The sequence below is a fragment of the Magnolia sinica genome, chromosome 9, assembly GCF_029962835.1.
Source record: "Magnolia sinica isolate HGM2019 chromosome 9, MsV1, whole genome shotgun sequence".
NCBI classification, from domain to species: Eukaryota; Viridiplantae; Streptophyta; class Magnoliopsida; order Magnoliales; family Magnoliaceae; genus Magnolia; species Magnolia sinica.
In genome coordinates, this window is record NC_080581.1 from 85,818,801 (window position 1) to 85,834,024 (window position 15,224).

Here is a 15,224-nt window from a genome sequence, read left to right on the forward strand (position 1 = left end):
ATAATGCTGCCTATCTGCCTTTATGAACTGTTGCAGAGCCAATAATGGATGGTAGTGACTTGCAACTGGAGACTTTGGTATCAATTTGTATTAGATCCAATTTTTAACACTAATTCACAATTGTAGTCAAGTTGAATGCCTGAATTCCAGCTTATAATGGGGTGGTTGAATCATTTCTTTCATAAGCCATAAAAATTCCTTCTTTCCCTAAAAAGTGGAATAAAAAGTTATTGGCCCCACACTGATAATTCCATAAGAACTTGCGTAAACTTGAAATATTTTTTTTCTTGGAGAAAAGAACTCATATATGGGTCGGTCCATAAGAATCCAATATAAAATGGTGCATGTCTGACATATGGCCTCGAGCCATTGCTCAAACATCACTTCATGGTTCTCCAGTTACTCCTAATTGCCTTCATTGTCATTTCGCAAATTGTAAACACAATGGATCTTCTTGAAATGGATGTTGATCAACAATTATATAACATGGGATGGATCACCTGGCAGGTTGGCATATGCCTGCAAAAATCAGGAGAAAGCCGCATATGCCAAATTCTTTGTAAAGTGGTGGATCACCTGGCAGGTTGGCATATGCCTGCTGTAATGGTTCGTGGAGCAAGCATGCCTTTGTGGCTTGCAAAAATTTTCCTAGATCAAGGAAAGAGAACCTTTGCTTGCTATCAGAATGGACTTCCACAATTATTATTATTATTATTTATTTTGGTTTCTCCCTAACAATGACCATGATATTGCTGTTTTTGCTATTCAAAATATGTATGTTTGTTTTTTTTTTTTGGGCACAGTAATGATGACAATGTCCCTTTTGTCATTCAGAATTACTGATTGACCACCATGCATGCGATAGTGTGTTGGCTATGGTTCTTTTTATTTTGCAGAAAAAGCTTGTCTATTATTGCAGTGTCTTCAATTTCAGCTTTGCATATATCAGCTAACTCACTCATCCTGATAATCTCTGCACAGCTATACTGCAAGCGAGCTAGACATACGTTCGGATAAAACTCCTGAAGAGCGCGCTCTTCTTGTAGAATCTAGAAGGGAGTTCTGCTTTCCATATTCTATTTTACATCTTACGGAGAGCCTTAAGGTTTTTTTATCTCTAGTAAAAACCTTCGAAGGATGTATTCTGGTTAATTTGCTTAATTTGCTTTTGTGGAATTCTTTTGCTATGTTTTTATTATTTCGAAATTCAAATGCTCTCTCTCTCTCTCTCTCTCTCTCTCTCTCTCTCACACATTTGCGTTTATGGATATTAGCATGCATTGATGTTTTTCTAGATTTTTTGCTGTGCAGCAATCCTATCCAATTGTACAAGTAGCGGTGGGCATGGCATTGTTCTTCTTGATTTGTAGATGAGGGGTTATGGACATAAATCATCTTTTATTGAAAGTAATTCTCTTTCATGGTAAGGGACCTTTCTTGTTTCAAAGTTTGTCTAAGGATGTTCTTGATGTTTGCTTATTTCATGACTTTGTATAGATTAGCTTATGTTTTTCTTTGGATTAATCTTTATTTTGATGGAATGCAATAAACTTCTGTTAATTTATTTCCCTTGACCCTAAATTTCGTGTTTATCAGGGTTTGAAATTGTTCTTAAAATTCTGTCCTAAAATCTGACCATGGGCAACATTAATAAGCATTCAACACCGTTCGTAAATTTTTGCCCCACCACTGGCACTAGAACGGTTTAAAACCGTTCCTAAAATTCCGTTTCTAAAAATTGAAACGGTACCCAAAACGGTTCTGAACCGTTCCTGATTTTCTGCGACGCCTCATTTAGAAATGGTATTAAACCGTTCCTGAAGCATTTAGGAACGGTTTAAAACCGTTCCTAAATGACGATTGTGCTGTAGTACTATATGATAAAAAAAAAAAAAAAAAGGATCCAAAATTCAAGTTAGCCATATTAGAAGAGAAAATAGTGAGAATTTAATGACCACCATAGAAGCATTCACATAGCCATGAAAGTTTTGTAGTGGGCTAAGTTTTTTGTGTTCACTTCATTTCGGTGAGAATAAACACATCCTAGAGAGAATGAACTTCACCCTTGATGCGTGTAGTGTGTATCCATGCTGTTCATTCATTTTTTCAACTCATTTTAGGCAATGATCCTAAAAATGAAGTAGATCTAAATCTTAGGTGGACCACACCACATGAAATAGTGGTGTTTGAGGAAGTTGACTGTGTATTAGAGTAACTACCATACGCTTAGTGTATTGAGTAAACTTTGTGGGGTCCACCATGATTTACATATTTTATCCACTCTGTCCATCCATTTTAATAGATAATTTAAGGGCTTGAGCCCAAAAGTGAAATATATCTAAATCTCAAGTGGACATAACCACGGAAATAGTGTGAATTGAAATTCTAACGTTGAAAATTTCTTGGGGGCCACTGAAGTTTTGGATCAAGCTATTATTTATGTTTTCCCTTCATCCATGTCTATGTGATCCTATGAACATGTTGGATGAGAAATAAACATTACTGCAAGCCCTAGCAAGGTTTCAATGGTGGAAGTTATTATTCCCATTGTTTCTTGTGGTGTGGTCTATTGTGTTTTGGGAATACTTTAATTTTGAGCTCAACCACTAAAATGAGCTGTAAAAATGAATGGACGGTGTGAACCTACATACATTCACAGTAGGCCCAACTGAGTTTACTCATTACAATAAAAGACACAATCCCATTTCAGTGTTTTTTATCATAAAAAACTTTTTCATCGGCGCAAAAGTTTTGGATTAACCTCATATTTGCTTTTCCATTCATCCATGTCTCCATGACCTTTTTTAGTCTTGTTTTGTTTTTTCTTTTTTTTATTTTTTAAAAAAAAATTTCACTCATGCACACTCACGCTACAATAGGTTCTCGACCCCATGACCTCGTGTTGAAACTCTTGTGAGTCTACTATTAAGCCATAAGGTGGAGTCATTTAAATTACTATGAACTCTTTATTACTAGAGATAATTTAGAAAGGTATCCATCATTGCTTTGAGGAGTCTTCAAACTTAGAAATACATTGATGTGACAATGCTTATCCAAGCTATGTATTTAAATTACTATGAACTCCGCTGGAGATAATTTAGGAAAGTGTCGATTATTACTTTGAGGAGTCTTCAAATTGAGAAATACATTGATGTGACAATGCTTGTTCAAGCAACGCATTTAAATTACCATGAACTCCCTCTTACTAAAGATAATTTAGGAAGGTGTCTGTCATTGATGCTCTGCAGATTTTAATAGACGATACACAAGCAGTTAGAAATTACTCAAATAAACAGTTTAAATTATAGGAAATTAAAAGCTTAGATGTACCGTGAATAAGTGTTCACAAATAAGATGTTAGCATTGTTCAACCAACTTGACTTTTGACAGGATTGTTCAACTAACCTGATTTTTATATTAATTAATGAAATTGAATTCTACAGTTTAATAAGTTTAATTTATGTCCGCCAAACTGTACTGTTTATATGTGCTTGTATATCAAGGGAGCCGATTAGTTGTTATACCTTACGCTGAGCGTGGGGCCCACCTTAATGATGTGTTGTATGTCCGCTGTCTATTCATTTTTTCAGTATATTTGAGGTCGTGGTAAAAAAATATTAAGCAGATCCAAATCTTAGGTAGACCATACCACACGGAATTGTTGTGATTGATCACCCACCATTAAAAACTTTCTAAGACCCACTGGAAACAGAACCATAATATTTATTTACCATCCAACTCATTGATAAGGTCAGAGATGTTGATGAATGGAAAAAAAAAAAAAAAAAAAACCAAAAAAGATTAGCTTGATCCAAAACTTTTGTTGCCTATTAAAAGCTTTCAATGGTTATTCACTACTTTTACCAATGGTGTAGTCCACTTGAGATTTGGATCTGGGTAATTTTTGGGATAATGTCCTAAGATAAGCTGAAAAAACAGATGGCCTTATAGATATACAACACATTTATCAATATGGCCCCACAAGGTAAGGGTAACAGCCACTGACGTGTTACCATAGTAACGCCTAATCTGCTCGCTTGTATCAAGAGTCATGTGCAGCCGATGTAGGCGAAGAGTAACTTCGGCCTTGTGGGTTTGGTGCAATTTGGAGCTGCCCAAAGTACATTGAAGAGGAACGTGTGTTGCATTTCCATTATTTTCATGATCGTGGCCCATATGATGGGTGAAAAAGCTTGACCATTGTAAAATGTCTTTTGAGAAATCCACTATATTCAAGGTGTGGCCCACATTTTGGTTGTCTTGGATATCGTGTACTCTAGATATAAGAGCCTTGCCAAAGGAAGAAACTTTAAACTTTAAAAATGAGAGATTTTCTCTCAATTTGAGTTCAATAGGCCCCCTTTATTTAAGGTGCCGACAACCTCTCATTTCCACACCACATAGAGAGAGAGAGAGAGGCCGCACGTATTGAGAATTTCTCTCGTAAAGGTGAATTGAAAATGAATTTGAATTTTGAAATTCAAAATCAAATTGTTTTTCCTCTAAAATTCTTTTAAAAAATTGTGAAAAAAATATAATTTTTTATTTACCCCGTATCACTTAGAGATGGGAACTTTTTTTTTTTTTTTTTTTAGCGTTTTAAACTATCTTTTAAATAATTAACTTACTTGGAGAAAAGAGGGAGAGAGAGCTTGGGTTGCTTGGTAACAGCCGTCCGTTGCAGAGAACAACTAGAAATTGGCTACTGCAAATGATCTAAAATGGCTAGTCATTCAGTGATCTAAATGATCAGATCTCCACTTTTGAAATGTTTTGAACTTTGACGGCCTCGGGAGAAATTGTCCACTCCCTCCATCTACATAAATTGGAACCCTCCAAGTCCAGAGCATCAATATCACAATCCAATTCTTGTCTATAGAAAAAAGTTCTCATATTTCTTTTATATAACACCAAGTTTTCGAACTCATTGAGTTTTTGAGTTCGAATACTCGATGAGTTTGCTAGAGAAGACTAATTAGCCAAGTTCCTATGGTGGTCCCTTCATGATTTCTACATGCAGGACCAAATAAGGCTTGTCGTATCCTAAAAGCAATTCGCGAGCAACCTGGCAACAATCTCTAATCTCAACGGAGAGGGGGCGAATGCTTTAATGATAGCATATCTAATAGATGCTTTAGCCCGATTTTAGCTAATCTGTTTAAATTATTTTCAGTTTTCAAAATTTTAGTTTCATTTTTTTCAACAATCTTAAAGTGTGATTGATATAGATACCAAAAGTATTGCATCAATGAAGCTGACGAATCAAAATTTAATTAGGCTTGATCAATTCGACGGTAAAAACTTCACCAGGTAACAAGATAGGCTTTAGTTACTTCTTACTGCTCTAAAGATTTTCTACATCTTGGACACGAAGCTACAACCATTTTCAGAAGCAACTGACAACGATTCTTCTGATCATTTATATGACTTGTACACAAACAACCTCTGTTAAAGAAATTTGAAACGCATTGTAATACAAATACAAGTTTGAAAGAGAATGAATAAAGAAATTTATAATTGTTAGGTACTTCAAATTCACAATAGTAAATAATAAGCCTATGTTAATTGGTCAACATCATCCAAGAATTGCAAATGATTGTAAATAAAATAAAGCCTTAAAAATCGATCCATCTGAGTCCTTCTAAGTTGGAGCCATAATATTTAAGGTACTTCCAAATTGGAAAGATTATAGGAAGCAACTAATGTATAAGTCTGAAGAATTTACTTTGGAAAGATTCAAAAGCACCTCCAAATTATGAAAAAATCTCGTAATCAAGACAAAAAAATAAAATAAAATAAAAAATGATAACAATAGTGAATCCTCATCCAAGGTGAATGTAATAGAAAGGCCATTCTAGGACAAGAATAACCTTGAGAAGAACGAATGTCTAAACTCAATAAAGATAACAAGAAATTTAGAAAGTCCTAAAAGAAAAGAAAAAAAAATGGAAAATCCAAAAGCAATATACTACCATTGAAAACTTCTAAGAGTGCACCTTGATGTTTATTTGCCATCCAACCTTTTTATAGGGCCGTGTTTGGATTCACGTTTTGGTTATATTGTATTGCATCCCAGTACCATTCATGTATAATTTGGGCGATATTCAGAATACATTCGACAGAAACGCACAACTAACCAATATTTGGATAGAACGTATTATCATTCCATGTATACAATTTGCAGTACAGATAAATGTTTGGAAACGGCGTATGAGGGGCGCAAGTTATATATAAATATAAATATGGTAGTCGCTTCCACTAGAGTGTGAAGATTCATACGCATCAACTCATATGATTGTCACGTGGATTTCCTGTAACTCAAGTTAAACCGTCCAAACCATGGGGCCCACTTTAGATGAATCATAACCCAGAAGATGAATCGAGATGATCTTTCAACTGGTCTACTATTGGATATCTAATGGATGGTTGTTGAGAACGAGTCAGTGAGAATTCAACGGACAGATGTCCATTGATCATCAGCTATGATTGATACAGTATCTACATTGTTTACAACGATTTTGAATGGTTTAGTTTCAGTGATGAACATGATGAGTGGACAATCAACGAGTGCATGTGCATGGATGTAATACTTCGTCAGCGTATATTTAAAGCTACGCGGGTGGATTGCGAGATTTACACATGCACTCAGTCAAGGTACACGTGGCATAGGTAGAGGAAACACCAACTTCGACAAGGCTGTGACGGTGGGCCCGCCTTGATATATATATTGTATATCCATTCCGTCCATCCGTTTTTTCAGCTAATACTAGGGTATGTGCCGAAAAATTAAGTATATACAAATCTCAATGGACCACACCAGGGGAAACAGTGGTGATTGAACGCTCACCATTAAAACTTCCTATGGCCCACCATAATGTTTATTTTGCATCCAAGCTGTTGATGAAGTCAAAAATACCTGGATGAAGGGAAAAAACAAATATCAGCTTTATCCAAAACTTTTGTGCCCACAAGAAAGTTTTTAATGGTAGGCATTTAATGACCACTATTTCTTGTGGTGTGGTCCACCTGATATTTATATCTGCTTTATTTTTTGGCTCATGCGCTAAAATGATCTTAAAAAAATGATGGACGGCATGGATATACAACACATAAAATAAGGTGGGCCCCACAATCACAGCCTCACCAAATCCGCTCCACGTAACAAACTATGAAACTAGTAGGCCGAGTTTAGATGGGTCGGTAGGTGATGTACACTCGAATACAAAAATTGGTTCCACGCCGTATTCGCACGCGTGGAATGCGTTGCCCGGGCATTCCAAAACAAACACGGACTGTAAAAAGTCTAAGAAAGAGGCTAACAAACATTGGTTTCATAAGGTGTTTCAAGTAGAAGATAATGTGCTAGTTCATTTATGAAAGGAAAAGTTTCTGACTTTGGCATATAACAAGTTCTTGAATAAGAATATATGCTATGTTTTGATCCTTAAGAAAATTAATGATAACACATGTCTTCTTAATCTTTGAGAGAACATGGAGATCTTAAGGACATTCAATGTAGCAGACCACAATACGTATTGTGAATCAAGTCCGTTGAAGAACTTGAGGAAGTTGAACACATATCGTTTACCAAACTTGAGGATGAGTTTTTTCCAAGTGGAGAGGTCTGATGTAGGACGAGGATCAAGCACGTTGCTAACGCACATAAACCGGAAGGAGCCCAATGAGAAATCAACAAAAAATTAGCATAGTTCAAGCTGTCAACCTTTGTGGTTGACATGTCAAAATTCTACTAGAAATTTTAGATTGCTTGTTGGCTGATTTTTGCCAGTTTAGACAGGTCAAAATATTGCTCAACACGTCGATAAAATGGGTCAACAAGTCGAAAATCACATAATTTCTAGTTTAAATCTCTGGAGACTTTTTTGCTATTTTGACATGTCAATTCGATCTATCGATGATAGGTCGGCTGACAGTGGAAATCTACACGTTTTTCAAATTTTTGTTTTCTTATTTGATTAGAACTCTTTGGTTATGTTTTTAGAGTTTGTTTAGGGTTATTTAAGGAGGTTAAACTCATTTTTTAGCAATCAATTATCATTCAATCAGTAAAATTTTAGAAGTAATTCTATTTTCTCTTATGAATTCGAGAAATCTCGTATGGATTCAAGAGTGCCTTGTGGATTCAAGGTGTTTATCGATCGATGAAGATGATGCATGACCTCATCGCGACCTCTTTCCGTCACAAAACATACACGATTTTTACATGTAAGAGCCATTGTGGGAAAAAACCAAGGCACAAAGCAATATCAAATTACTATGAAAGCAAACAATACAAGAGATGGAATCACTTACAATGCTCAGATAACCCTTATTTTCTCCTCCCCAAACCATAAAAATGATGAGCCCTTCTTAAAATTAATCCTAATCCCATTTACACCCATATATAGTATATATATATATATATATATATATATATATATATATATATATATATATATATATATATATATATAGTATTGCACCAGGAATAGAAAATAATTCCCACAATTTCGTAAAATCGTGTGCTTCTGTCGATGTGATCGATAGCCATCGAAGGTCCTTCGATAGGATTGAAGCCTTTCTCGATGGCATCAAATAACACCTCAAAAATTGTCCAACAAGCAATTGGAATAAATCGGGAGTTTCTTGATGGGATCAACCATGTTGATTGGAATTTGAACTCCTGAGATCGAGATAATGCAATAGTTGTTGTGATGAAAGAGGTACAAGACACACTCCAAGCCAACACATGGATAAACCACTGGACTCGGGCAGAGGGACAAGTTCCAGATCTAATCACCACCCCTGCTTCAGACCATGTTCTTATTTTCTTAACCCTTTACCCTTTTATTGGCAATTCCTACTCTATCTAAGGTTTATGCACCTGCAAATAACTTAGCAGATCCTCTTTCATCCAAATTGCCTTGTTACCACCATTTCTTCTCCCCTTCCTTGCCATTCTTATTTAGAGAGGAGTTGCAATTTCGACACCATAATCCATAGTTTAACTTTATTTACAATGCACTCTACTAAGGTTAGGCTTTATTTGTTGCAGAAAAATATTGTGATATTTTGCATCATGAAATTTCATGGTATCAAAGCCAACTTGGACTCATTTACTACTAAATATCATGATATTTGGTGTAGCGAAATGCAACCTTATATAAATCATGGATTATTAATATTATTTTTGAATCTGTACTAAAATCTCTGATAAATAACTCACTATTAACTAAAATGAGACGTGCATCTTAGTTTTCTTCATGATTTGATGTAGAGTGGGTTGCAGGTACAATTACATGGCCAAGATGGATCAGAAAAGGCCCGGTGGATGACAGAAGTGATCCAGACCATTGGACCTTAAATCGGGCATATTTCGCAATCCGGAATGAGTTATCTGACGTAAAAAAAATATGATTTTGGGGTAGAACGATCTACTTTAGCCAACCAACCCAGCAATGCTGGGTTGCCCAAGCTGGATTTGTGAAATACCGCCAAATCGATGGTCGTTTCCCTGTTTTAATTTCATTTTTACTATAAATAGTAAGTTTTAGTTTGATTATAACTCTTCATCCGTTGGGCTTTACGAGTTGTGTCCAACATGAAAAGAGCTTAGAAAAATTAGGAGAACGGTTTGGTGAAGACAAATAGGACACTTACTATTTTTGGCCGAAAACCTTGCGCACTAGTAGACATCACGACCATCTTTACTATTTATAGTAAGTCGCGAATTCTAGGAGTTTTAGTTGTAGTTTGATTCTGATTTCTTTCTCATTGCTTGGTACCCATATTTAAAGGGTTATGAACTTGTTTTTATTCATTGATTAATCAATTTCAAATTTGTTAGAATTTATTTCTATTTTCTACTTTCTTTCCTTATGGATTTGAGAAGTCTCTGTGAGGAGTCCAGAGAAGTTCCGTGGATTCGGAATAGTTATCCTCTTAAGGAAGACGGTGCTCGACCTCACACCCTTCCCTGCATCATGATTCCAGGATTTTTGCATAATGGATTACTATGAATCAAAGCAATCAATCACATCCCTAATAGGACCTTAGGTTCTCCCAAATATAAAGATAAAAACAAGCATTAGAAAGTAGAAGTTAATATCAGACAGCTAAATTTAGCTTAGCTTCCCCAATTTATTCAATGCGTATGCATGCACACGCTTATCCATGTGTGGAAACACCATCCCATGGTACAGAATCACCATAAACACATCAACCACACACAATATATAATAGCCAATGAGATAAGCTATCTCATCTGGCAATGACAATATTTTAGATATATAAATAACTTAATAAGTCCTACCTCAAAATATATTTCACATTAGACTTGTCCTACTTCATTCCCTAAGAATATAAAAGTCTCAATGTATACAAATCCCTCCTAATTACATCCTTTAATGCATACACAATGATAATGAACAATAAACAAAACATTAATTGAAAAATATATATATGATTCATTGATCTAAAATGACATACATTCCAACATGTCCAATACAGTGGATGTCTAACACCCACTTTCCACCTATACTAGGGAAAAATCCACATTTATTAACACATAATCATGCCTAGATCATAACAATCATCTTGAGCAAGGCATATAGCCACAAATAAAATCCTTTCGGATGGTAACCATTATTCCATTTATGTACGTACAGCCACACTTATCACAAACACAACACATGTCCAATGTTCAGGACACAGAGCACCAAATGGATCTCAAATTCACCAGTAGACATCAACAACCTCTGTAGCTTCTCACTTGAGTCAATGGCTGAGAACATGTACTTAAGCTCAGCATCCTCCGTGATTGTAGCAACACCTCAGATATTTTGCTCCTGTAATGTTCATCATCCTTCTAATCTCCTCACAACTGGGACGGAGTTCCACAACAATAAATTTATAGCATGAACAGTATTAGATCAATTGTGGACAAATAATATAAATCCAAAATATATAAAATAACAGATCCATAATAGATTCACTAATAGATCCATAACAGAACTATAACAGATCCATAGATGTTGAACTATGTGATCAACGGTTTAGATTTTTCAAAAACAGAGTGAGAGGCTTCCACATAAAATCGAATAGTAAATAAAAATGCTCTGGTACTCTCTGTGCACTTGGACAGTCCAGTCGATTAATCTGAACCATTTATTAACTCCAAAAAAAAAACAAAAAAACAAAAAAACAAAAAAAAAAGAAAAAAGAAAAGGTGAGTAATACCAATTCAGCCCGGAGTCAGGTGAGTCAAGACTCCGACTTAGGGCACAACAAGTCGAGTTACCGGGCCTTTTAACCATGGGCCACCTTCAGGAATATAGCCGTTGGATCTTGGTCATGTTCAATGATCCAAACCGTTGATCATGCTCAAAAAGCCCCAATTGCATAGATTTAAGAAATAAATTTGCAAATTCGGAAATTCATGGAGAACCAAAATTTTGTACAGCTAGCCTTACCTCATCAGCAAAAGAAGGATTACCTGAATCGATGGATGATTAGTTGAGTCGATGCCAATACCACCCCTCTTCTGTCCAGCGTCCACTGTGGATTAAGGGAATGTGCCCCACCTTTCTACGGTCCTCCTCGTTTCCATCTTTTAGCTGCAACCTTTCTGTCAATTCTGTTGGCATTTCGCCTACGCGGAGACCTTCAAGTTTGGTGAGGTATTCAATCCCTTCTGGAAGCGTCTTCAACTCTCCACATCTGAACACAAATAGCTCTTGGATGCTTGGCAATGCTCCCATCTCTATCACTACCCGATTTAGTTGCATCAAATACCATAAATCTAGTCTCCTGAGTTTAGGGAACCATCCATCGTGAAAACACAACTGCTGCCCTTCATAGGCCTTCCAAAGTGAAAGGCGCACCAGATTGGGCAATGCTTGGAGTGATGAAAGCAGATCTTCTTCTCTCAGATTTGACCAACTCAACTCCAAATCGGTGAGATGCGAAAGGTACCTAAACCATCGAGGCACCTTCTCCAAACGTCCCCACAGGTAAAGCTTCTGAAAAAGTGGCAGATGATCAGGAGAGAGCTCTTCCAATTGAAGTGTTTCTTCCTCGTTGATTGCCTTAACACCCAAGGCAACAAGGTGTTTCATCTTTGCGATGGAGGTGCACAACTCAGCACTGTTGATTGCTCCGACCTTGCAAATGTAAAGTTTTCTCAGTTGGGTTAAGTTCCCAATTTGTCTCACAATTTCCCCTTCTTTTGCTTCGATAAAAGTTAGAGTTTGTAAACTTGTTATATTACATATTCCTATAGGAACTTGGATGCTACTGTAGCTCTCGAAAGTATATGGATCTGTCCTATTATTTCGATAACAGAGTAAGTGGCGTAGTTTCTGTAGCTTCACAACCCCACTCGGTAGCCTCTTGATCCTTGTTTGTCTAACATTCAATGTTTGCAGGTTCCGTAACCTTCCTAAAGATTTTGGAAGCTCGCTAACATTAGTATCCTTCAAGTTAAGATACCGTAAATTGAATAGATTCGTCAATTCATCCGGTAAGCTTTCAATAGGAACTCCCTCTAAATCTAGGACCCTCAATAACATAAAACTTGATGCTGTGTCATTAAGAGAAGATGAGAACGATGTGCTTCCTTCAAACACTAAAAGAGAACGAAGCTGTGACATACTCATGCCATGTTGAATAGTTTCTCTAGTATTGTAGATTGACATGCGACGTACTTTGTCCCCTTGCCTTGTTTGCTGCCCATCGTATGTGATGCAGAACTTTTCTTCGTCACATAAGGATAAGGCCAATTCACGTACAATATCATGCATTCGACAAGTTCTCACCCTTCCAGAGAGATTCATCTCGACAAGCTGAAGAATGTTACGATGGATGTGTTGCTTTAGGTATTCCTCTGCCACCTCTTCCATTGGAACTTTACCTGCATCTTCAACGAAACCCTCTGCCACCCATAACCTTATTAACTTCTTGCGGCGAATTAAATAATCTTCTGGAAACATACAACAATACAAGAAACATTGCTTAAGGCGGTAAGGCAGATAGTAGAAGCTAAGCAACAAGATGCGCTTTATTGGTTCAAGCGTTTCATTGTTATTCAAGTGCCAGCTTAGTTTATCATAGACTTGGCTCCATTCAAACACGTTCGCATTTGTCAATGACAGGAGTCTGCCCATCGCAATAATTGCAAGAGGCAAAGCTTGACATTTTTTTACTATGGATCGAGCCAATTTCTCGAGCTCTGAAGGGCAAGGTTTGCTCCGAAATACCTTCTTACAGAATAGCTGCCATGCCTCTTCTGGATGTAGAGGCTGAAGCCGGCAGACACGGCTTACCTCTCCCTCTCCCGAAGCCGAAGCCACATCACTGTGTCTTGTTGTAACTACTAACCTGCTTCCGCATCTGTTATCTGGAAATATGACACTTAGTTCATTCCAATGATTCATACTCCAGATATCATCCAAGACGATCAGATACCTTTTCGATTCGAGATGTCTTTTAATCATCTGCCTTAAGTCGCTAGCATCACGGGTGGCTAGGTCATTTGGAACAACGTCCTTTGCAGACTCAAGGAATTGTTTTATGATGCTTCGCAGTACTTCATCGATTCTAAGAGTCTGTGAGATTGAAACACATGCGGAGCAGTCGAAGTGCTTCTTTACTAGTTCGTTCTTGTAGGCTTTAGTGACAAGAATGGTCTTGCCCGCCCCACCCATACCCATCACTGAAATCACCGTGCGTCGCTGTTCTTCCTCCACCAACCATCTGACTATCAAATCTACTTCTTTCTTCATCCCCACAATGTCATCTTCCTCTGAGGAAAGAGAAGTTTGTACATCACGTTGCCACATTTTGCTAACATCATGAGAGCTCGTTCCTTCTCCTATTTGATTGAGACCGAAGCCAACTCCTCTATTGAAAAGGTTATGAACCTTAACCTTGGTTTCTTGGAGTCGGATGGCGAAGCAATGATTGTTGTAGACATTCTTCGGGAGGCAAACGATGTCTAGGAGAAAACCCCGCAGTCTACCTCGTCGTGGCCTGTCCATGTGATACATGAACTCGTCGATGATGTCTTCCACATCATATGTGGAATCTCTTACTTGACTCACCCAGGTTCTCACAACTTCATTGCTTTCTTTTCTTTTATCAGCATCCTTCAACAAAGCTTGCATACGTTCGAGTTCCAGCTTGATTTCTTCTACTTCATTGCGCACTCCTCTTATTAGTGATGCTTCTCGAGATAGAAGGGCACTTAGAGTTACTAACCCGAATTTGACGATACTGTCCGTCATCGGAATTTCTGTAAAATAAGATATGAAGACAACCAATGTCAAATATATGAGTGCGGATATTGTATGTTGAGAAAATTCCTGTGCTGCCTCCTTTTATTAGTCAGCTGAGAAAATTAAGAAATTAAAAAAAAAAACTGGAACCCACTTTATTCTTATACTTATTTTCGCATTCGGTTCCCCGCTTTTCTCTCCCTGGAATCGGATTGCCTATTACAGAACATAGCAACAGACGTACTGACGTGGCAAACTTATGTGAGCCTTACTATGAAACATGTGTTATATTCGTCCATGCATTTTACAGGATCATTTTAACGCATGAGCCCTAAACGAAGAAGATAATTTCACAGACAATGAAGCCCACCGTGTTTATTTACCATCCAACCCAAACATAAATATATCAATTTGATCCAAAACTTGCGTCGCCCTGAGCAGTTTTTAATGGTAAGCATTAAATCCCCATTATTTACTGTAAGTGTGGTCTTCTTGAGCTTCGAATGTCATTCAATTTATTCAATTTTGAGAGTATTACATAAAATGAATTGATAAAAACGGATGGACAGCGTGGATGAAATACATACACCACTGTGGGTCTCACAGAATCCTTACACCGGCGTGCCTTAGTCCCCATAGTCTGTTTACCAGGAATAGGGATTTCGTATTTCCCTGCACTGTGATTGGTCCACATCATCACTGATTGGGGCACTACTGCATTAAATGTGGCTTGTGATGATGTGGCCCAATCACAGGGCAACGAATAGAAAATTTCTGTTCGTAGCAAAGATTAGTCCCACAAAATCCTACAAAGAATCCTCACACCACCAAAACCAAAGATGCAATTGAAACACAAAGGCTTAGATTAGAGTTTTCAAAATTTGAAATCCGGGGTATCCGAATATAGCTATTCAAGGCCCAAATACCAAGCACGTGGTCTAAATTATTTGA

The 15,224-nt window shown here is 37.2% G+C and overlaps 1 protein-coding gene and 1 pseudogene across 1 annotated transcript in view; both read right to left on the minus strand.

Annotated features, from left to right (window-relative positions):
* Positions 1-10,446: 10,446 nt before the first annotated feature.
* Positions 10,447-15,224, minus strand: part of LOC131255935 (uncharacterized membrane protein At3g27390-like) — a 99,818-nt pseudogene continuing 95,040 nt past the window's right edge.
* Positions 10,447-15,224, minus strand: part of LOC131255932 (disease resistance protein RPM1-like) — a 35,097-nt gene continuing 30,319 nt past the window's right edge. The window contains exons 2-3 of the mRNA XM_058256895.1: positions 11,495-14,290; positions 10,447-10,847 (exon numbers count right to left, since the gene is read on the minus strand). Of these exons, the coding sequence (XP_058112878.1) occupies positions 11,511-14,282 (2,772 nt within the window). The 5' untranslated portion in view covers positions 14,283-14,290 and the 3' untranslated portion in view covers positions 10,447-10,847; positions 11,495-11,510. The remainder of the gene's footprint in view (positions 10,848-11,494; positions 14,291-15,224) is intronic.